At 38.1% G+C, this 25873-nt stretch overlaps 1 protein-coding gene across 2 annotated transcripts in view; it reads left to right on the plus strand.

The window, feature by feature from the left end:
* The window catches only part of LOC126248447 (chloride channel protein 2), a 526989-nt gene that overhangs the window by 468833 nt on the left and 32283 nt on the right, over nucleotides 1-25873 (plus strand). For both annotated transcript variants that reach the window (XM_049949432.1, XM_049949431.1), the window contains exons 12-15: nucleotides 4574-4689; nucleotides 18150-18264; nucleotides 18423-18560; nucleotides 18640-18760. In XM_049949432.1, coding sequence (XP_049805389.1) covers nucleotides 4574-4689; nucleotides 18150-18264; nucleotides 18423-18560; nucleotides 18640-18760 — 490 coding nt within the window. The remainder of the gene's footprint in view (nucleotides 1-4573; nucleotides 4690-18149; nucleotides 18265-18422; nucleotides 18561-18639; nucleotides 18761-25873) is intronic.

Genomic DNA, 25873 nt, shown 5'->3' on the forward strand with positions numbered 1-25873 from the left:
TACCAGTCCTTGCCCTGGTGGCAAAAATGTCTTCCACTAATGGCATCCTTTAATGTCCCCCAAACAAGGGGCTAGGTCAGGGCTGTAGGGTGGATGGGGCAACACTGTCCAACCGTATTTTGCATTTTGTTCAGCAGTCCTCAGACTTGTGTGGGCCGAGCATTATCGTGTTGCAGCAAAACATCTCCTGGGTTGCAGTGACACTGAAATCATCAGAAGTGCATCTTGAGTTTTGTTAATGTGTTGACATATGCTTCTGAATTAATGGTACCTCCTCTTGGCATCACATCAATGAAAATCACACTTTCACAGTCCCAGAACACAGAGATCATGATCTTACCAGTGGAAGCAGTTGCTTTGAATTTTTTCTTCTGTGGGGAGTGGGAATGGCACCATTCCATCGACTGTTGTTTTGTTTCCGGCTCAATACGGTGAACCCATGGTTCATCACCTGTCACGATCTACGACAAGGCCTCCCCCACAGCTTCAAAATGTTGCAACAAATTAAGGCAAATGTTTTTTCTATGCACTTTGTGACCCACCATTAGACACCATGAGACCCATCTTGCACACACTTTTGAATATCCAAGAGTGCTGATAATTACATCCACACTTCCTTTGCTGATTGACAGGTGCAGCACTAACTGTCGAGTCATAATGCGTCTGTCCTCATGAATGACAACATCAGCTCACTGCAACGTGTCAGGTGTGACAGTCATGAATGGTCTCCCTGACTGCAGAAAATCATATAGCTCTGCTGAACTGTCTTTTAATGACCTCATCCTCTGTGCTCAACGACTAACTTTTCTTCTATTGACAGCAGACACTCCATAGACTTTGCACAAGCATTTGTGAATATTCCCCACAGTTGCCTTCTCTGCAGTGAGAAATTCAATGATGGCACATTGCTTGTAACATATACCATATTCAGGTGCCATTTTGAAAGTGTCCTGCAGCTACATTATCTGTCGAAAATGATGGAAACTTGGTGCACTAACTCAAGAGACTTCAAATAATACACATATAACATTTCATATTCGTAGCATTGTTTTCAGTTGAGAAAAAAATGCAGTGCAGTACTTTCTGGGCAACCCTCTTAATAAGTATCAGCTCTGTTGCATACTTGAAAAGGACAACTTTTGTGCAGATGCAAATGGCAAAAAATGTTAGAGAAAACAACCTATTCATAAAAGATAATAAAACAATTTACATGGATATCTAAACAAGCAAAGTTTATAATACATAAGACTTTAATATTAAAATTATGGACATATATCTAAAAGAAGTGGAATGTAACAGCTTTCTGAGGCTGGAAAGTAGACAAATTTATGATGTGGTAAAAACCATATGGAAAAAAATGTATTCAAAAGTAAGTATAAAGATATTTCACAATCTAGGACATGGCTGTTAGCAGCAACTTTGAGTAAGTTTCCAATTCATAAAGCACACAGCCAACCAGTTTCCAGTTTATTAATTGTATACAAAGATATTTTAATTCAGAAAATATCCTGTACTATGGACACAGAAACATTACTCAAAATCTACTATGTGCATATTTTACCACACAGGCTGTAATACATGGGGTGATGTAAAGAATGTAAAAGAGCTGATCAATTGCAAGAGTAAATTAAAAGTTATTTCATTTCTGAATATGGGTATAATGTGAAAGAATACTTCCAGAGAAATTTATAGAGTAGAGTCAGTTTAATGAAGAGCATTGTTTGTAGTGTAAAAATATAAAAAGGACATTTCTTGTTTGACAGTTTAATGAACTGTACCTAAAATTCTGCAAAGAATATTTTATATTTACAATTCTCATCTACCTGTAAGTAGTACATAGAAAGTCTGTAACCTAAGAAACCCATTTTTTGAATCAGTAATAATATGTACCATGACAACCATGGATAATTTATTTTGATGTGACTATAAAATTGCTGTCATCAGCGAAGAGAATTTTTTCACCATGATTAACACTACTGGGAAAGTCATTGATGTATATCAGGAATAGTACTTGTACCAATATGCTACGTTGGAGAACCTCTATATTAATGTATTTTGGTTCTGATAAGCATTTTACTAAATGTTTGGATCTATTTGTACCCTATCTGTTGGGTATGATCAAAACCAATTATTAGCTACCCCTCTTATTCCTAATGCCTCTAATTTATTTAATAGAATCTTGTGGTCAACTATATCAAAGGCCTTAGAAAGATCCACTCATCTTTGTCAGGAGCATCAAGTACAACCTTTGTGAATTCTACTATGACTAACTCCGTATTTTTGCCACTTCAGAAACCAAACTGTGATTTGCTTAAAAGATTGTATTTATTCAGGTAATTCATTAATCTGTCTTTCATAATTGCTTCTATTATTTTCGAGAATGGTGACAGCATGGAAATGGGCTGGTAATTTTCTACGTCTTCTGCATCACCTTTCTTAAGCAAAGGTACAACTCTTGCCTGTTTTAGCTGCTCTGGAAATGTCCCTGATGTGAAGGATTCATTCATTATATTTGTTAAGGGGCCTTGTATAATTTCTATGCATTGTTTCAGTACACACATTGGTACTTCATCTAAGCCTACTGACATTTTATTTTTTAGTTTTTGAACAGTTTTATTGACTTGATTCTCTGTGGTTGGTAACATCATTGTATTTAGTGCAACATTATTTACAGGTGTTATATTTGTTTTGGGTAATTTTTGCTGTAACTTCTCTGCAATACTTGAAAAATGCTCATTTACATAGTTTGCTAAGTGTTGTGTATCATTTATTACCTTATGCCCCTCCCTTAGCACTATGTTATTCTGTGGTTCTTTGTCTCTCTCTGTTTCCTTTTTTATAACATTCCAGACTGCTTTGCTTTTATTCTCTGTATTATATATTATTTTGTCATTAAATGTCTTTTTTGCAGCAATCAGCACCTTCCTATAGATCTTTTTGTATCTATGATAGAAATTTAAGAATTCTGGATCATTGCAACTCTTTTTCATGGGACAGAGGTATTTAAGTGTTTGGGAGGGCTTCTTAAGACCTGCTGTTATCCATCTGTTTTGTGAGGTGTTGATATAGACATGCACACTTTTGGAAACACCTTTTCAAAGTTCAATTTAAATAATGTGGAGAACTTAGAGAATTTCATATTCACATTGGTTTCCTTATGCACTTCATCCCAGCTTTGTTTTGCTAGTCCTTTGAAAAATCTTTTATTTTGATTTCTGATAGATGTTATTTGTAGGCTTGTAGTTTAGGGAATTATTCGATGCCTGGTTTTACTGTTGTTATTTGACAGAGATGGTCTGATAGTCTGAGATCTTTTACAGATCCATCACATTTTTCCCTGTCCGTACTTGTGGCCACCTGGTTAATTACTGATGCAGTCATTGTAGTAACCCTTGTTGCACTATTGACCAATAGGGACATGCCAAAACTCTGAAGGATATTTATGAGGGTGCTGCTGGATTCATTTATGGTATTAATGTTTATGTTAATGTCCCTACACCAAATTATGTTGACCTTTGTACTTGAGACTTTATCTAGAACTTCTGTTAATTTATTGAAAAAATTGTCCAGACTACCACTGGGAGATCTATACACACATAAAATGATTAATTTTATGGTGATATCAAGCCCTGTTAATTCAATAGCTGATATTTCAAAGTGTTTGTCTTCACTTGCTGCACTGAGGTCATGACTTGATTTGAATTGTGTTCCTTTTTTGATATAAATGCATGATCCTCCACCCTTTGAAGCAGTTCTACAGTAAGAGTTTGCCCTTTCATATGATGATAGCACTACATGTTGTATTTCTGTCTCTCTACACCAGTGCTCAGTAACACAAACTACTGTGCAGTTCAAAGATTGGAGCTCAACATCTAATAGTTGTATTTTATTTTTTATTGATTGCATGTTTTGATGGAGGATTGTTAAGTCTGTGAAATGCCCCATGTTACTCTTTCCAATTGTTTGTTTTTCTTTGTAACATCTGGTGTGTGTGATATTTGGAGTGTTAAAATCTGTCTTGTGGGTGATTGTTTCAGTATTTTTTAAAGTGCTGGAGATATTCTTTAGGCAGGGAACCTGTTGTCTGGATTTATCCTAAAAAGGACTTACTTTTCCTACCCATGACAACATGTATTTGACCATGTGTGGCCCGAGGTCCACCCCCTATACTTTCATGTATCAGCTGTACCAATCTTCCCTTCCCAGTCCTGTTTAGGTGTAGGCCATGCCTAGTGAAACCCCATGTGTTGATAGTCCCGAAGGGCACCAGAGAAAGATGAGCAAAGTTGGCTGCCCCAGAGCCATCCCTAACCCGACATTGATTCGCCTCACAGCTCCATCAAGGTGTGGCTGATCATGACCCTAGAACAGCTGAAGCCCTAATAGGCCTATACATTTGTTATCTTTCTTTCTATGACTGTTGTGTCCACATTGTCCAAAATACATGTAATGTTTAATACAATGCTGATGCACAAGTAGTCTCATTAGACATAGTGAGATCTTGAAGAAATGTGTTCATATAAGTTGAAATAAGAACAGTCTCACAACTAATGTAATATTGTTTTATTTCCAGGTGGTTATGCCACTGTAGGAGCTGCAGCATTTTCTGGTGCTGTTACTCACACAATTTCTGTATCAGTTATAGTATTTGAACTGACAGGACAAGTAACTCATATCATTCCAATCATGGTAAGGATTCTAATGAAATTTTGCTTCTAGAATAGATGTCAATTTTCATACATGCTTTTATGGCTCTGAAATGAAAATAAAAGATGAACTAAAATTAACTGGCAAATAAAATATGATTAAGTAAACTGAAAACTTGTGCAAATATGTATCTGGAAGCAACAGGAAAAATGGGGGGAAGGGAATTTATAAAAATGTAACGGCAGAAAATTTGTCACACTAATACCCAGGGTTGTTTCGAACTGAGAGATAAACGTAAGTACAAATATACTCAGAAAAATAAAATGCGCATTCAAGATTCTCTCAATAATTTACAGTGGAAAAATAACTGCTTCATTACATGATAGACAATATGTATGTTCTTATTTGTACTTAAATGTACAATAGTCAGTTTAAATCTACAGATGATACATCTAAGTACCTATTATTGCAAGCCGCTGACTAAGATTTAGCATAGCAAAGTAAGCCTTTGAATGGCAAAATCTGATTTTTTCACATGTAGTCTCTTGTTATATCCTTCTGCATGAAATAGAATAACTGACACAATGTAGGGATGAAAGAGTATATTTATTTGTTAAGCCCTCAGTATATTTATAAGTGTTATTACAAATGACAAAGTTGATAACAAGTGTGGCACTAGAGGATTGTCCAACTGATAAAAATATATAATGTTATGAGATCCTATGAAATCACATATATTTAACTTATAATTCAGGGTTATATTACAAAGAAGTATTTATTGTGACAAGTAGTGTTTTCTAAATTGTGCTTAACACAAACTGATTTTTTTAAAAAAATGATTGTACCACAGTTGGAGTGAACATATTTGTATATAATTTAAAGATTTTATTTCTCAGTTGTCACATATGACTCATAATATTCACAAGCACTACCAAGCACATTTTCCCTGAACTACTGTAATGTGAAGAATAAAGGTAATCATGCAACATTACCAATGGTTAGCAGTAACTACTGCTGCTTGCAATCCAGCAGAGAGTGAGTGCACAACTTGTTCAACAGCTCGTCCACACAGAGGTTTTGTTGCACACCATTGCTTTATGCCCATACATAAATAATTATTAAGGTGGCCTATGTGTTCAGTCAGTCAAGTACAGATATGTAAGAGTAAATTGAGCAGTGCAATTGAGAATTAAGGATACTAATGTATGTTTAGCACACATTAGACTTATATTGTTGCTTTATTCATAGAAACTTGCTTTGAATGATGGTCCTGTACACAATGGTCCAATCGAATCTGTAAATAGTTTTAGCACAACAGTGGCAGGCAATTAACAGTTCACTACATCACAGTCACCATAATTCCACTATGTTCACAGCTCACAAACTTATAAACCAAAGACTCGCTTCTAAACAGTCCTATAGGCCTCATTCTGCCTCAGAATCAAAACTCATGTGGTCCCAGGCTGTTCTAGCCCACCTTGCCTGCATGGCTCCCAGCACACCAAAGCCTTGCATCTCTGCCCTGCATTTTGTCTCGTGACACTGCTCTACTCAAATATACCTCACCATCATTTGTTTACAAACAAACACTTTTCACAATATACAAATACTTAAATCAAATACAGTACACAATTCTGTTTATTTATCCTATCCCATACTATTATATTTTCTTACTGCAATTATTTTTATTTTTAATATATTGCATGAACTGTACCAGCAACTGCTAGTTGAAACAACTACTTTATTCTTCCTTGCCTGTTTTGCATTATGTTCTTCAAATCCTTCTTCAATTATTAATACAGAAATTTATTATTAAATGAACATAGAAAACAAAGTATTGGTACAAACTACCCACACAAAAGCTAATAGCTTTATGTATATGTCAATGACTCTGTTTTAGGTGCACAGTTTCACCTGTTATGTTACATACCTCCACTTCACGAAGACATTACCTCTGTGATGGCTATTAGTAACTTCATGGGGCAAAAATTTTGGCATTGAAATAAGACGTGTAAGCAACTAAACATCCAAACCATAAGTGATCTCTAGATTCTAAACACATTAATCATTTCAATAATTGGTCTCTAAAGGCATCAATGAAATCAATTTAAATGGAATTGCCTATCTTCAGTTCTCCCTGTCGTTATACATCACTTCACTGAGTATGCACTAACTGCAGTTGTTCAGTTGCTGGCACAGCAAGGACCTCCTCCTTGAGTCCCATCTCCATCTCTGCATCAGCAGACCATACGTCTCACATTATAGCACAGCCACCAGTGCATTGTACTCCTCTCATCAGCCAAACCGTATTGTGACAAATGTCAAACAAATGACCAAAATCAAAAGTTGCCTGTAACTGTGATCCCATGGCTTCCCAGCAATCAGGCTATTGAAATCCTCCTTGGTTTATGATGTGTTCACTGTATCATTTCACAAGTGAAAGATCTTGAAACACTGAACAGAGTGCACAGATAAGCTTCAAACAAATGCAAACTCCTTGTGAATCAATCTCAGAACCATTACTCCCGCAGGTAAATTATGTGCTACTTCACCCAGCAAACAGTAATTACCAGTTCATTGCATATAATTTCTAGTTTTTTTTTAAATTACAGATATTTTCCATTGCTGAGACTTCTTATTTATTTAATTATTTATTTATTTAATTCTTGGCCAGCTCACAACCTGCACCACCCCCACGCATGTGCCTCAAGCTACAGGTGCAAGTTTTCTTGCCATATTAGAAAACAACCTATTGTCCCCACAAGTTTTCTTTCCACACCCCAGTATTATTCCTGGCTACAAATACTGAACAAATCTCCCAAAATAACAATTACATTTACCCAACAGAGACCATAATTCCTACAAAATTTCTTACAAGTGTGCACACAACAATAAGTCAATATACATAATAATCTCCCAGTATGCTGAAACTATTACACGTATATAACTAATATACTGGAACAGAAATTTCTCCTTTTATCATTACCATATCACTTGCCAACATACAGCATCAAGTCAATCACATTCCAGAGACCAAATGGTTTCTTTATTCTCTCTCCTGCCTGTTTCTCCAGTCCCTGTCATTGTCACTCTGCCCATTTCCAGTACTTGAACACCTGTTCACATTGTTAAGGAAATTTTTCCATAATTATTACTCTTATTCTGATTTGTGCTACTTTCCTTGTATTCCACCAATTTTGGTTTATACCACAGTGCCCTGTCCACGTTCTCAACAAAATTCAAAAACTCTTCCACTGAATCAGTAGGGCTGTGCATTAGGTCACATTGCAAGTTCTCTGGCGGCCTTATTTTTAATGTTGATATTTCCGTTAGTACCCCTAATGGTCTATCTAAATGTATTAGTTTGCTGAGTTCTCTCACACAAAATTCTCTCATGGTTTCTCTACCATAATTTGGCCCATTTAAGAAGTCATTTTCCAATCTTAATTGCTTGGCCTGTCCCCAACATTTATGCAAGAACATTGCTTCAAATTTCTTATAGTCTACAAATTCATCAGCAAGTTGGTTAGCCCAAGTCTGAGCTGGTTCCTCCAGCTGTCTTTTTACAGACTTTACTTTTGCCTCCTCACTCATCCCTGTTATAAAGCTATTTTTGCACTTAGCCAAGAAATCTAGCGCATGGTACCTATTTTACCACTGAATGGCTTTATACAGGGTGCGGCAGTGTTGATAGTAGGACATTAAAAACACACCATTATGTCAATTAATAGTTAAAGGTATGCCATTTACTAATGTGTACGTTATTGTCCACTGTGTGGATTACTCTTTGAATGTATGACTCCCGTCAAATGTTGCCCCCTCTGCACATCACATTCATCCAGGCAGCGTTGGAAGCTTTCCATAACTTGGCGTAATGTATTCCCTGGGACGGCAGTTCTGATGCGATCCTTCAACTCAGGAATGGTGGCACAACGTGGTTGGAACACGTCTTGCTTCAGGTAGCCCCAATGGAAAAAGTCTGCACATGAAAGGTCAGGTGAGTGAGGTGGCCAGGAAATGTCACCAAAACGGGAAATTGCTCTACCAGGAAATGCCTGTCACAAGAAATCAATGCAAATTCTGCCTGTATGTGAGGTCGCTCCATCTTGTTGAAACTATAGTTGTTCCAGATCCATATGACCATATCTAATTGGGGAAGAACAAAGTCTTGCAGCATATTTAGGCAGCGTTCACTGGTGACAGTTACAGCCACACTGCTGTCATCCTCAAAGAAGTAAGGGCCAATAATCCCACCCAAAGGAAGCAACTCCACCACACACTGTGACACGAGAACTGTCCAAGGGCTTGATGTGCAGTTCATGTGGGTTTACATCACTCCAATAATGCATATTCTGTTTATTCACTCAACTACATAACATGAAATGAGCGTCAACTGACATCAGGATGGTGTACAACATTTGTGGATTTTGGCGAAGGAGATTACGCAGAATGTTTCACGTGAAACCCAATCGTGAGACCTAATTTCCTGAAAAATCTGCAGCTTATATGGGTGAAAATGGAGATCTTAAGTGCAATATTCTCCTGAACGAGAAATCAAACATATGCACAGTTTGCACATTATGACAAGCAGATCGTTTTGGGCTACACAGTAGTGCAGCACAAACATCTTCCACGGCTTCTGGTGTCTGCACAGTTCTTTCACTTCTTCCCAGTTTCCCATTGCAAACAGAACCTGTTGTTCAAAATGCACATACCCACCTCATAATGGTCTGTCTATGTGGAACTTTCCCCTGATTTCCCAAGTTGTAATGTTGCTGAAATAGGCGCTGGGTAGCAATAACAGAGTCGTTATTCTTGAAATAACTTTCAACAGCAAAGGCATGGTGCTGTGCACTCCACAACTCCATATCACTGTGACACTTGAAATGGCAACTCGTTAGTACATGAATGTGCCACGAGCTGGCATGCATTCCTGCAGTACGTTATTGTACTACGCAAGTCAAATTACACTATGAACGCTGCCGCAGCCTGTATTACTACCAATTTCCATGGGACACCCTATCATACCTGCCTGCCCAGCTGCTACATTACTTACAGTTTCCTTCAGATTGTCTATCTTTCCTTGAATATTTCCTACCTCCCCTTTTAACTTTTCATTACCAATTTTAATTGCCAAATCTAGTTCAGCTTTTGTGTGGAGTTCCTGCACCTCTTCTCCTGTGCTTCAATTTGTCCCCCAAATTCAGATTCTACAGTCCCCAGTTTGGTACCCAACTACTTTTCTAATTTGTATATTTTTTTGCTGATGACTTTCACAGTTTTTTCACAAGTTTCTAGTTTATTTTCAAGTTTTTCGAATATGCTCACCAAGAGCGCAAACTTTTGATTTACTGCATTTATTTTATCTCCAAGTTCAGTTTTTAAACTGACAATTTCAGATTTTACACTTGCATCTAGTTCAGATTTTAGATTTTCTAATTTCTAATTTCTAATTTTGAATCAGTGCATTCAATAATGTGTGAGTTCTGTTCCTGGCATCCAACCATGCTCCTTTGGGATACCAGGGCTACTGCAGTCACTCCTAATATCCTGTGATCTGCATTCACTTGAAAGTCTCTGCATCTCATTGGCCATGTCTGATGACTAGCAATGCAAGATATATAATGCAACAGATGCTTGTACTTAACTTGGGGCTTCTGCGATGTCAACTATTACTGCAACACATGGAGCAGGTGATGGTGTGGAAATGACTGGGTGGCAGCGTGGAGATGGCTGGGGAATTGTGCAGAGAGGGCCAGGCAAAGGCAGAGACACTCACCAGTGCCGGTACAGTCAGCTACGTTTCACTACAGCTGCCACATGGACTGGCACCAGCATGAACACTGCAGCTCTGAGAAATTCACATGGATGAGCAGGGTCCCAAATTTGTGAAACAGACTGTCCCACAAAATGTTACAGCATGAACTAGGCACTGCCACCTACCGTTATATTAATATTCACATATGCACAATGGTTGCACTGCTAGACCATTACTGTTATGCACTGCGTATAGCTCTGATCACACACACACACACACACACACACACACACACACACACACACACTAACTGTGTTCACAGGCCTATACTTTTCCTGGAACACTCGGTCCCAAAGTACTTTAAATGGAAATGAAACAGTCCAATCCAGAATGAGCCTAACCAATTGCAGTCTTACCAACAGTTAGCAGTAACTACTGCTGCTTGAAGTCCAGCAGAGGGCGAGTGCACAGTATGTTAAATGGCTCATCTGCACAGGGGTTTTGTTGCATACCTTTGCTTTATGCCATTACATAAATGATTATTAAGGAGGCCTGTGAGATCAGTCAGTGAAGTATAGATATGTAAGAGTAAATTGAGCTATGAAATCGAGAATTAGGTATATTAATGTATGTTTAGCACATGTTAGACTTATATTGTTGCTTTATTCATAGAAACTTGCTTAGCTAGGATGATGGTCCTATACACAATGGTCCAATCAAATATATAAAAAAAATTTAGCACAGCAGTGGCAGGCAATAAACAGTTCACTACATCACAGTCACCATAATTCCACTATGTTCATAGCTCACAAACTTATAAACCAAAGACTCGCTTCTAAACAGTCCTATAGGCCTCATCCTGCCTCAGAATCAAAACTCATGTAGTCCCAGGCCATTCTAGCCCACCTTGCCTGCATGGCTCCCAGCACATCAAAGCCCATGATCTCTGCCTTGCTTCTTTGTCCTGCATTTTGTCAGGTGACACTGCTCTACTCAAATTAACATCCGTACACCTGACCATCATTCGTTTGCAAACAAACACTTTTCACAATATACAGATACTTAAACCAAATGTATTACACAATTCTGCACACTTATTCTATCCTGTACTATTATATTTTTTAATTGCAATTATTTTTATTTTTAATATACTGTACGAACCATACCAGCAACCACTAATCAATACAACTACTTTATTCTTTCTTGCCCATTTTGCATTGTGTTATTCAAATTCTTCTACAGTTATTAATATAGAAATTAATTATTAAATGAACATAGAAAATGAAATATCAGTACCAATTACCCAAGCAGAAATTAATAACTTTATGTATATGTGGATGACTCTGTTTCAGGTGCACAGTTTCACCTGTTATGTTACAATCACTCACCTTATTGTTGAGGTTTTAAGCAATAGACAGTCATATAAAGAGGACTGACTTGTGGTTAAATTTTCAGATAACATCCTTGCTGAGAGATAATAAACTGATGAAAATATCCTTATACATATACACTTGCAGCTACATTATCCTGGTGGTGCAGCCCAACCAGGGTGAGTGTTTGTGTTAGGTGGCCTGGCTGAGGGGAACAAGGAGGAAGAGTGGGAAGGGGCAGAGGTGCTTTCCTGAACTGACATAGTAAGTGGAGCAGTAATTCATTAGGAATGAGATGTGGCTTTAGTAAGAGAAATGGGAAATACATGTTGGGGAATGGTTACTGAGGTAGACACTTGTAGGACACTTATCGGCGGGGTCAAAGGTCAAGCGCTCACAAACATGACATGACATGCTGTTCTCGCTCTATGGCCGACAGATCCTAGATGTACGCGCCCCAGTTCTCAGCTACGCTACAGATCAATTTATTTGTGAAAATACAAAGTACAGTCTCCAACAAATTTAACATACTCACATACACCTTTGCCTTTAGTCCAAATATATACAGATTCATTTACAGAAATCTTACGTCTACTACGGGTATACAGGGACAGTGGGGAAGGTGAGGTATATACAGATTTTCCAACTTCAGCATCGACATCAATGATACCTTTACCCACGGCAACGGATGGTTAACTGTAGCCATTGTTTGTGGAGGAAGTGGTGTTCCTTCAGTTGCTGGCCTCGAGAGTTTCGTCGATCGTGATATCATCGCTTACCGTACTTACCATATTGGAGAATTGGCAAATAAAGACTTTGGAAAATCTGTATATACCTCACCTTCCCCACTGTCCCTAGTGCGACTAGTGCCCGCGTCCGGGATAACGCGCGGCTGGCACTGTGAAATCGGCTAAGTCCGAATCAAGGTCACGCGCTACCGCGCGTCCATATAAGCGAGCGAACGCCGCGCAGCGGTTCATTCGCGCTGCTGCTGCTGCACAGGCAACTGCATTGAACGCTGCCAAGATGCCATACAGAAGATACCGTCGACGTTCACGTCAAACAGTCTACAAAACAATTGAAAACATTGAAATGACTACCTCTGCCGCCGACAAGAGGAGTAACAAGTTGAAGAACGTCTCCGCCACAGAACTTATTGAGGGACCATGTGTGTTTCGAGGGTGCCGGCTCAACTTCAGCATCGACATCAATGATACCTTTACCCACGGCAACGGATGGTTAACTGATGGAAGTATACCTGCAAAACAAGCATGTATAGTGGATGAATAACAACATGAAATGACTGTACATAAAACATGGAAAACTATTCAAGGGATTGGAGAATGACAATGAAAATAGAAATTATATGGCAACCTGTATGGATTATTATTACCATTATTATTATAATTATTATTATTATTATTACTAGTACTACCAATACTATTGTCATTTGGAATTACAGAACATATGCATATACACATATAATTTACTTACAAATTAAGATTTAAGTTTGACAGCCAGATTGCAGCACTTGGTGTCACTTCATTTGTCTTTCAGACCACCTATAGAAACATGATGGGCAACTCTTCTCAGTATCTCTTGTTATCTGTTTCTCTGGACAACATTCACATGCTGTACTTTAACAATAAGCCTGCATCTTCAAAATGTTGCTACATCTCCCTTGTCTTGTTTGGATTTGTCAAATCTTGACCAGTGGTGATTAGGTTGATAGAACTCTACAACTTCCCTCATGGAAATTTGAATGTGATTCATACTCTGTGGTGGAAGATCATTTCAGTGTTCTTTCGACTTATTGATGGCACTGAAAACTTCTGTGGTATGAAGATAAAACCAAGGTAGCTTGTGAAACTTTGGGGAAATCTGGAAAGAGCCATGTAGAACTGACTTCGTGTGGTAACCTGTCATCTAAAGAATTATATGAGAGTTAATCTGACAATACAAGCAATGGTTTGTATGGCCTCTTTCAGATGTATGTCTGTGTTGTTTGTATGTGCATTATTTTTCCATACAGGGGCATAATATTCAGCAGCTGAGTATACTAGTGAACAGAGTAGTGTATCTGCATTTGCTCCCAAGTGTTTGCAGATATTTTGTGGAGTAAATTTACTCTTGTGCTAAGCTTCTTTGATAGGTCTGTGTAGTGCTGGTTAATTGCTGTGTTCAGTCAAGGCTTACAGCTAGACACTTTGGGAAGTACATAAGGGAAAACTTCAGTGCCATCAAATAACACATGTATCTTACTATGAATACTGATCAGCCAAAAAATTATAAACATCTAGTTAAAACTGTGTTGGTCCACCTCTGAAATGCAGTTCTGAGAGCAATGGATTCAACAAGTACTTGATAGGTTTCCAGAGGTTCATGCCACCAGATGCCTATGCACAGGTTATACACTTCCTGTAATTTATGGGTAGCTGATTTGTGAGCACGGAGCTGGTGCCCAATAGTGTCCCAGTTAGGTTTCATCAGATTCAGATCAGCTGAATTTGATGGGCAAGACATCAATGTGAGTTCACTATCATGCTTCTCAAACCACTGCAGCACAATTCTGGCATTGTGACAGGGACAGTAATCCTGCTGGAAGATGCCACCACTGCTGGGAAGACATCGAGCATAAGGGGTTACAGGTGGTCCCTAACAATGTTCACATAGTCCACAGCTGTCATGGTGCCTTTGATTACAACTGCAGGTCCCATACAAGCCCAGGTGAATGTCCTCCATAACATAATACTGCTCCCACTGGCCTTCATCTGTGGCGCATTGCATGTTTCAAGCAGCCCAGGTTATGGCATATCTGGACACAATCATTGACAGTGTTTAGCAATAAATGGGACTCATCTGACCAGCAACATGATTCCATTGATCTGTGGTCCACTCTCAATGATCCCGTGCCCTCTGTAAGTATAACTGATGATGTTGTTGGGTAAACATGGGAACACATAGGGGTCCCCTGCTGTGGAACACCATGTTCAACACTGCACAAAACAATTGTGCCTACACCACCACAGTACTCTGTGGTCCGATCTGCTACAGATTGCTGCCTATTCTGCATTAGAGAGTAGGCAAGCCTCCAATCCCTATGTTCTGTGATGAGTTATGAACGTCCATCACATTGTCACCTTCTCGTGGTTTCAGCTTTTTTCAGACACTTTTCATAGATGGTCACAACAGTATCACACAAACAGCCAACCAGATTATCCATTTCTGAGATGTTCACTCCCAGGCACTGGGCCACAACAATGTAGCTCTTGTCAGCATTGTTGAAGTCAGCAGATTTCTACACTTGCAACACTTAACATTGCTAGAATGATTCCCCATTCATCTCTGCTCTGCTCATCTATTTCTCTTGTCACTTCATGTGCACTCAGTGCCACCAGGCAGCATACTATGTCAAGGTGGGCAGTGGTCATAATGTTTTGGCTCATCAGTGTATCTCTTATTACAGAGATGGAACACTGTGACCTCTGTTTTACTCAGGTTTGTTGGGTGTTTCCATTTGTAAAATTATTCACTCTATATGATAAGCAAATTGCCTTTGGCTTCTGGCTCAGGTTCTTCGGCCAACAGTTGTTTTATGATTTTTCAGATGTTTCATCAGCACAAGTGCCTAACATTGTTAAAGCTTCACCCTCCACTGCTGGTGGCACCAGGAACAGAGGGTGAAACTTGGAGAATGCCAATCACTTATGCTGGTTAAATATCAGAAAAATCTTCAGAAAAACTCAAGACAAAAGCCAACAGGCAATTTGTCAACAAGTGGCTATGAAAGCCTTGACAGTTTTGCAGTAGTATAGGGTTACTTGAGAGTGAACTCTCACAATACTTGATAGCTTTGTTCTGTGCATTTGCATTTGCATCTATGATCATAGCATGCAGAGTAAACATGGTGTAGTTTGCAACATTGGTTCTGACATACAACATCAAATAATAGCAAGAAATTAGAGGAGGAACTGGCAGGTTAAAAATTAAAATGAATTAACATCACAATTAGAGAATGATTAACTGAGGTCCTGGGTTAGTGAAGGTAATCAGAAAACTGTTCTGTAACAAAAATAGCTTGACTGGTGCAATGGGGTGTGACAATAGTTCAGTACAAGCACTCTATTGTGGGATGATAATTGGTTTGTGAAAAGAAAGGCAAGAAGGAAAATTTAAGGCGAAATATGGATAGACAATGAGGGAGAGAAAATAGAGATAGGACACAAAACAGGTAAAAAGAGTGAGTGACACATGGTTTCAGGATGGAAAGGAGCCACTTGTCAACATATCAAAGACCATGATGGTATAAAAACAGCAGAAAGACTAACAGTAACAGCTCACCATATATCCCTGTTCCATCAATCTACATTATTTCTAGAAAGCATCACCATGCTTTTTCCTTCTCCTCGTACCCACTCCACCTCATGCATCCATCATCTCAGTATGGCTACAAAGCTAAGACAATGCAGAATGAGTGTGTGTGTGCATGTTTTAGTTAATTTGTTAGTTTTGAGAAAGTACATTGTTAGAATGCTTAGCTACAAGCCTAGTCTTGTTTATGTACCTGTCTGGTCTCTTTTCAAAGTTATACTAGGATAGTCTTCTAACATGTGCATTACGCAAAGGATATCTGGAAAATGAGGAAGCTGAAAATAGGTAGCAAGAATGTTGTGCAGGACTCCATGATGTCTTCCTGTTTTCCTTTAAATCACTGCTCAGACAGATGTCCATTTCTCAATAGTACGATAATTCACTACGGATAAATAATTAACTGTTGTTGATAATATTAACAACTTGGGGCATGCTACATTTCTGTAACTTAGATAGGATTAAATAACCATGACATACTTCTGCTAATGTATTTAATCTAAGGTTAGGGGCCTTTTTACTATAGCAGAGAGACCCAAAAGAGTGCAGTATTTTTGCCACACAATTTGCACTAGGCCACATCTTAATAAACATATGACAGGTATCAGATTACAGAACAGTAATGACATTTCTAAACATATGCTGGGAAAGAGGGAGAGATTTATTTGTTTTGTTTACTTATTGATTTAATTTGACAAGACTAGAGCCACCAGGAACTCCACAGATTTTACGTTACATTCATTACAATAATGGTGTTTTATGTAATATCTGATGTAGAATACAACATTTAGAAATTACTATAGTGCAGAAAAAACACAATTTTATTCATTTATGATAAATACAACAATTCATGGGATGGGGAGAGTGTACTTAATAGAAACTGACATTATTTTTGCAAGTGATGTCCATTCATACACATCCAATCATTATATTAAGGAAGAGAATTTAAGTAATTAATTGCAGCATGTTTTTTACTCTGTATTTTTACCACTATGTGGCTGCATTAATTGTAAATAGCTTCATGCTGTTAATCATTAACTTGTAGTTCTATACTCAAACTTCATTCATCGAAAGGGTTATATCTTGGAAAGAGAAACTGGAGCCTTCATAAACCATGTAAGAAGCAATGAATTTTACTACCTGTTTCTGCTGTAACTGTCACTCTACATTTCGTTGATCAAGCACTGTTTGCTTGAAGTGTAGTTTGTTCATTGTTCACAATAATCAGCCATTGGTCTTACAGTCATCCACTTCTCGGTCAGCATCACAGTCACCCCTCAAAACAAATTAAAAGGGAGAAACTAAACTTTATTTTTGGGCCGAAATGATAGTGTTCTGCAATGTAATTTTTCATTGATGGTAATATTATCATAGAATAATATGGAAAAAATATGCAGACACTTGTAAATTAAAGATTAATTTAGGTATTTAAGGATATTAAGAATGTTTCTCAACTATATGATGCATGACTAAAAGTGTTGTAAATTAACACAACATTCAGTTTACTCTTTGTGCTTTGTGAGTCTTCTGTACATTAAATCATTTATTAAATTTTTATGTAATAAAATATGAGGACATCATTACTTTCTCCTCAAGAGATTGCACATTAAAAAACTGACTGATTAATATTGTGTAGATTAGGACACAAAATTTATAACAGACGTCTCTTCAAATAGACAGACTGTTGTCTGTGTCTTTCACAGAATTCTTTCAACAACATCTGTCACTCATGTGCCAGTTTATCTGACATTTGTTTGATAAGCAACCACTGGCCAAATTACTTTGCAGTTCCTTTGTATGTGGCTTTAGTTGTTGGAGTATCTGTTTTACTATATTTTCAGCATAGAACATTTCACTTTGTTTCAATAAGCAGTTGACACAGATGTACAAGGTCATGTATAGTTACTCATCTATTTGCATCATAGCATTTCAATTTATTGATTGCATTTACCAATATCCTAATATTGAAACAAAAATTTAAGTAATCTCATTCTATTATTTTTCAGATTGCTGTTTTAATCTCAAATGCAATAGCATCATTTCTGCAACCATCACTTTATGACAGTATTATTCTCATTAAAAAACTGCCATATCTTCCTGACCTCTTGCCTTCTAGTTCAGGTAAATATTAATTCTATAAGTGTACTGCTGTTTATTTGTTATAATGTGTTCAGATACAAATTTCTTTGCATAATTTTATGTTGCTTTTGTTGCAATTTAGCTTTTTACACTATTACTTAAGTTGCATTGTATAAAGAACATGATAATTTACATTACAGGAATGTACAACATATATGTAGAAGACTTCATGGTTCGTGATGTGAAGTTCATATGGCATGGAATGAGTTACAAGAGCCTGAAGAACACTTTGAAAGAGAACAGAAATCTAAAAGGCTTTCCTCTGGTTGACAGCCCTGGTAAAATTTGTTATACAGGCTTTTTTTAGTTATTTTACATAAATATACAGAATTATGTGATTATGAAATATATTTTCAGAGTCTATGATCTTGCTCGGGTCTATTCAGCGACTTGAGTTGATAAAGCTCATCGAAAGACATATTGGCCGAGAAAGAAGACTTCAAGTGGCAGCCAAATGGCAGAAAGAGGCACAAGAAAGGTAAATGGGATTTCTGTGGTACTATTTGTGCGTATATTTTATTTCTCTCTAACTAATTGTTTCTGCATGACCCTATGTAGTCTCCGTTATCCAGCATACTCTGCACTGAGTCATCAGGTGAGATATTTCTTATCTTTTAGAACACTGTGACATAAAACACTGCCAGATGGAAAGATGTGCCGGCCGAAGTGGCCGTGCGGTTAAAGGCGCTGCAGTCTGGAACCGCAAGACCGCCACGGTCGCAGGTTCGAATCCTGCCTCGGGCATGGATGTTTGTGATGTCCTTAGGTTAGTTAGGTTTAACTAGTTCTAAGTTCTAGGGGACTAATGACCTCAGCAGTTGAGTCCCATAGTACTCAGAGCCATTTGAACCATTTGGAAAGATGTAATAAAAACAAACAAGTGACACAGACTTTTCTTATTTGAATTTAAAATCCTGCAAAGAGCAAGGTCATTGCCGCAATGTATTAATGTCGTTCAGCAACACAGAAACATTATCTCATATGAAGACAATATTTAGGTGAATCATGGAAATACACTCCTGGAAATGGAAAAAAGAACACATTGACACCGGTGTGTCAGACCCACCATACTTGCTCCGGACACTGCGAGAGGGCTGTACAAGCAATGATCACACGCACGGCACAGCGGACACACCAGGAACCACGGTGTTGGCCGTCGAATGGCGCTAGCTGCGCAGCATTTGTGCACCGCCGCCGTCAGTGTCAGCCAGTTTGCCGTGGCATACGGAGCTCTATCGCAGTCTTTAACACTGGTAGCATGCCGCGACAGCGTGGACGTGAACCGTATGTGCAGTTGACGGACTTTGAGCGAGGGCGTATAGTGGGCATGCGGGAGGCCGGGTGGACGTACCGCCGAATTGCTCAACACGTGGGGCGTGAGGTCTCCACAGTACATCGATGTTGTCGCCAGTGGTCGGCGGAAGGTGCACGTGCCCGTCGACCTGGGACCGGACCGCAGCGACGCACGGATGCACGCCAAGACCGTAGGATCCTACGCAGTGCCGTAGGGGACCGCACCGCCACTTCCCAGCAAATTAGGGACACTGTTGCTCCTGGGGTATCGGCGAGGACCATTCGCAACCGTCTCCATGAAGCTGGGCTACGGTCCCGCACACCGTTAGGCCGTCTTCCGCTCACGCCCCAACATCGTGCAGCCCGCCTCCAGTGGTGTCGCGACAGGCGTGAATGGAGGGACGAATGGAGACGTGTCGTCTTCAGCGATGAGAGTCGCTTCTGCCTTGGTGCCAATGATGGTCGTATGCGTGTTTGGCGCCGTGCAGGTGAGCGCCACAATCAGGACTGCATACGACCGAGGCACACAGGGCCAACACCCGGCATCATGGTGTCGGGAGCGATCTCCTACACTGGCCGTACACCACTGGTGATCGTCGAGGGGACACTGAATAGTGCACGGTACATCCAAACCGTCATCGAACCCATCGTTCTACCATTCCTAGACCGGCAAGGGAACTTGCTGTTCCAACAGGACAATGCACGTCCGCATGTATCCCGTGCCACCCAACGTGCTCTAGAAGGTGTAAGTCAACTACCCTGGCCAGCAAGATCTCCGGATCTGTCCCCCATTGAGCATGTTTGGGACTGGATGAAGCGTCGTCTCACGCGGTCTGCACGTCCAGCACGAACGCTGGTCCAACTGAGGCGCCAGGTGGAAATGGCATGGCAAGCCGTTCCACAGGACTACATCCAGCATCTCTACGATCGTCTCCATGGGAGAATAGCAGCCTGCATTGCTGCGAAAGGTGGATATACACTGTACTAGTGCCGACATTGTGCATGCTCTGTTGCCTGTGTCTATGTGCCTGTGGTTCTGTCAGTGTGATCATGTGATGTATCTGACCCCAGGAATGTGTCAATAAAGTTTCCCCTTCCTGGGACAATGAATTCACGGTGTTCTTATTTCAATTTCCAGAAGTGTATTATATCAAGTGTACTTTGGGATCTAGCAAAAATCCTGAGAAGAATACTATATCTAAAGAAAGTTGTAGAGGACATACATCAGAATAATTGGAGCAGAGATCTTTTCTGATTAATGCATAATGCCTTACCACTACACCACTTTTTTTTATTATGTACAGTATATGAAAACTGCATATATTGCATACAGAAGACGAGAGAACAGTTATTTTTCTGATTGGGATTTCTCTGCCCAGATGAAAATTTGCATGAAAAGGACATATATACTGTCAGGTATTACTTGAAAAATTTTTCATGATTATACATTATCAGCTTCATTCTTCTGCAAACATAATGAAAATGAGGCATATGAAAGTGAATGTCTCAATGTTCTGTATTGTGTTATAGTTTCTACTGATAAACCTCCTCTGTTCTGTAAAGAATCAAACTCAGTAAACACCTTCAAACTTCTTATTACTTTACAGGTGAGTCAATGTGATAAATATTTGACAATAAGCATGTAAGCAGGAAAAAGTTTAGAAAATATTTGAAATTATGTGTAAAGTTTGTTGGAAGTCTCTAAGTGCTCTCATTATGAAACACTGAAAAATATAGTCTGAGTAATTTCCACTCCATTTTAATCAAAAGGTAGCTTTTCGTAAACCTCAATATTTATGATGTCATATCTTCTGAACTATGTGTAATACAATGACATAATTACACAGGTACACCCAGTGGTATATGTGAATACTGTCTGAAATATGTGTTGTGAATAGAATTGGCAGCAGAGAAGTAATATTATGAATGAAAAAACACATGAGACTGGTGTAATAGTCTGCAACATTTATTATTTTACCAACCAGTTTTCGGCTGTATGACAGTGTCAGGTAGAAAAATAAATATACGTAGCCATGGAATTTTTTTGTAGGATCAAAGATTTTAAAACAGTAACTACAGAGTTTTTCAGTTCGTTTCCAATGGTGACAATTGTTAATGCTTGATTATGGACTAAAACAGTAAGAATGTGGAGGCATGGGTCAAAAACAATAACTTGACATTAAATTTTACAAAGACAGAAATCGTTCATTTCACCACAAAGCAATCAGCACAGTTTATAAGTGAAATAAGGTATATGGACAAAAAATTAGAGCTGCAGGCTGTGTCAAATAAAAACCTGTTATGCAGTCACCACGTTAACAACATACTGGGTCGACTGAATATCCTTGTATATATTATGAATATCTTGTATAGTATTACTGATTTAGCTGTAAGAAAAACTGTATATAATGCATATTTTGTTTCAGTCATTAGGTATAGTATAATTTTCTAGGAGTCTGAAAAAACAAATTTACTTAGAGCTTTTAGACTATAAAAAAGAATCATCTGAGCAATGGTGGGAGCAAAACCAAAGCAACATTGTAAACCTTTATTTGTAAAACTAGATCTAATGAGTATTCTATGCATATACATCTATGAAACTCTCACTTTCACAAAAAGAAACCGACAACTTTTTGAGATCAACTGCTTCTTTCATCGGTATGATACTAGATATAGAACGAGCTACATGTTACCTACCCAACGATTAAAATCATATGAAAAAACCCCATACTATATGGGCATGGAAAGGTATGGATGACCTAAATGTAAAAGGTACAAAAAGATACCTGGAAAAATATCTGAAAGATAAATGTTGCTATAGTGTAGAAGATTTCTTGAATGACAACAATGCATTATAATTGTGATTAAAATACCTCTTCGAAGATGTTACACCATATGTATTATTAGTTTATTGTCTATTTTTAGTGTTATTATATATAGTGTAAAACTGACAAGTCACCTATGTCACAATCTTTGATTGTATAAGGCATGTTATGTGATAATAAAAATGGAAATGGAAAAAATGTAATGTAAAAATATGTAGATTAGGTAAAATATGAAACACATTAAATAATGAACTACATGACAAATTACAATTGTTCTGAGAGGAAAAATAAGTTGAAGAGTATATAGTAAAATTAATAAATGGTGCATGGTTCCATACTTAGGAAAAATCTCTCCGAATGTAGCCAGAGAGCTTAAATCTAGGAACTGTGCAACATCATTTTATTAGCACAATGCTACTAGACACTTTTTGTCCAGTGGTAAAGACAGCTTTGGAAAAGGGTGGAATATGAAAAATCACTTGTAATTGTGACAGATTCTATACAGACCAGTCTGGGAGGTCAATATCATTCTGCTTGAAGGAATTCCATAGAAAAGGAGACTCTACTTTTGCAGACCACCTGTTTAAAGAAAGCCACAATTACAAGTTGCAACATAAAGTCTTACATAACATCTACAAAGTAAGGAACTACCATGAAAGTATGTGAATTATATGAATGTGCAGTGTCTGTTCTTTCAGACATGTCCAAAAGAACAGACACCACGCATTCATATAATTGACTCGCCTTAATGGTCAGTGAATTCACAACCTTGAGTGTGGATGCACATTATCTTTCGGCCTCCAGTGGAAATCTAAAAATTAGTGAGCATGGAGGACATGGACGGGTACTGGTGGGTAGGTGGTGGTCAGTTGGGAATCTGAGTCAGCTGGGGTGCATTGAGATAGTCCTCACATTTGTGATAAAAGTTGAGTCCGACTTCGTGGACACTGAGATGGATAGTAATAATATTGTTAATTAGAACATTCTAAATAAGTAATGCTTTATTAATTACAGCAAAACTTATCTTTGCTCGCCAGACTCAGCTGTATCTATGAAACTGAACATTGTGGACTTGTGGTTCAGAACACAGTAAATGCGCCATGATTACTGGGTGACGAGTTGATACATGTTCAGAATGGCTGTATTGTGGCTTCACTAAAGTCACTAGAAAACTCAAGTTCATCAACCTGTGTTGACACTGTTCTAATAACATTGGTGTGGAGGCACATTTCACAGCAGATGGAAGTTTCTTCTCTCCCTGATGGATGACACAGGCTGCGTTGGCAAATAGGCAGCACAATGACTTAACTCCAACAGGAAATTCCTGGAAGTGGGTGGGATCCAACCTTGAACAAAACTGCCCTCCTGGCCTCTGGTGATGCTATTTCAGGGCAGAGGCTTAGTGGCAGTGCCTTGGAAATATGGGAGGCACGGTCTCTTCCTAGCATCTCATTGGCACCTCATGATACTGCTTTGCTGTGCAGTATCTCTGCAGTTGTCAGTTCTTCTTGCACCACTCTTGACTCTCAGTGACACCTCAATAAGCACTATGCCCATGTGATGCACTGGTTAACGCAACTGCCTAGTAAGCGGGAGAGCCTGGGTTTGTGTCCCAGTCCAGCACACATTTTCAGTCATCGCCGCCCATTCTGTATAAAGTTCCGATGTAGCTGGTATCACCCGCTCCTCTACTTTCTTTTCCTTTCTCCCTCTTCCACCTTTAGTTTACATAATAAAAGGAATTAATAAATATATGTCCACTGCTCAAGCTTAATACTGAATGATCAGACTCAGTCCTGTTACTTGTCACTTCTAATGGTAAATACTGCTAATAATCCTATGCAAACCACTTTTTTAATTACCATTACTATTCACATGCCTAATTTTTGTCCTGTATTTCAATTGCTGTAATTTATATTTCACTGTTAAAAATTTTACTTTGTATACTTACAGATGTTTCATTTCCCTTTCAGTCTCACTTGTTATGTTGTACCTCTTTGTAATATTGGATCTTTTAAGGACCAAATTATCTTGTTCAGGAACCCCATTGGAACATGTGACCAAATTTTATTTACTATGTACAGTTCAACTTTTTTTTTTCATCCCAGAACAATTTTTGTAATTTGTCATGTAATTCATTATTTAATGTGTCACATATGTTATCCAACATAAACAGATTTACATCATATTTTTACTGAAATAATCCCTTGTTTTACTCCTAAATCCAACTATAACTATTGTCATCTTTGTAAACCAACTGGGATACTCTGTAGCTCCACTATTTTAAAAATCTTTGACCCTACAAAAAATTTCATAGCCACAGTATTAAATATTGTAGAACATTACATCAGTTCTGTGTTTCTTCATTCATAACAAATAAAATATTCTACCAAGAACTGACAGAATAGTCAATGCAATTTTTCATCCCAGAACAATTTTTGTAATTTGTCATGTAATTCATTATTTAATGTGTCACATATGTTATCCAACATAAACAGATTTACATCATATTTTTACTGAAATAATCCCTTGTTTTACTCCTAAATCCAACTATAACTATTGTCATCTTTGTAAACCAACTGGGATACTCTGTAGCTCCACTATTTTAAAAATCTTTGACCCTACAAAAAATTTCATAGCCACAGTATTAAATATTGTAGAACATTACATCAGTTCTGTGTTTCTTCATTCATAACAAATAAAATATTCTACCAAGAACTGACAGAATAGTCAATGCAATGAAGTAATAAATTGAAATATCATGCCTGATGCTGAAGTTTTACTGCATGAACAGCAAAAATTTAGTAATCGATAAACACTTTTCCTTTCATCATTGTGTGGAGGCGTGTCAGAGAGAGTTTCATAAAGTTTTGAAATTATGTCTAAAGCTTGTTGAAAGTTGATAAGTAGTCTCACTGTCAAATAAGTGATGACTGTAGTCCGGTTAATTTGTGTGCCACAAGCTACACTGCCTCAAGACATAGATACAGTTTCAAACAATAATACTTATATTACACTGTTTAAACCTTAACATAATATTACACCTCTTAATGAGTAGATTATTACAGCATTTTAAGTTTGTAAATTCTGTAAATAATTATATGAAATATTGAAAATCAAATTTCTGTTGCCTCTGGAAGCTGTAATGTAGGCAGTCTGCAACTGGAATTGGGTGCCATTAGCTGACTTAGTCATTTAGTAATATAGATATGTTTCAGTTTTCTGATGATGTAGATAAATAAATTTATTTCATAGACAATATCATTTTCAAGCTATCAACTATTAGTGTTTACTTATTGCTAAAATAATTCTCTTCCATGCGATGGTTCATGCTAAATATTTACATTTCAGTTTACATATATGCCTCCACTAGGTAGTGGAGGCATGTAGCAGCATTTAGGCATATAGGAAATAACTATTACTAGCTGGCACTCATTCACACAACATCCCACTCTTCAAACACTACAGGATAA

This window comes from Schistocerca nitens, chromosome 3 (assembly GCF_023898315.1).
Source record: "Schistocerca nitens isolate TAMUIC-IGC-003100 chromosome 3, iqSchNite1.1, whole genome shotgun sequence".
In the NCBI taxonomy this organism is placed as follows: domain Eukaryota; kingdom Metazoa; phylum Arthropoda; class Insecta; order Orthoptera; family Acrididae; genus Schistocerca; species Schistocerca nitens.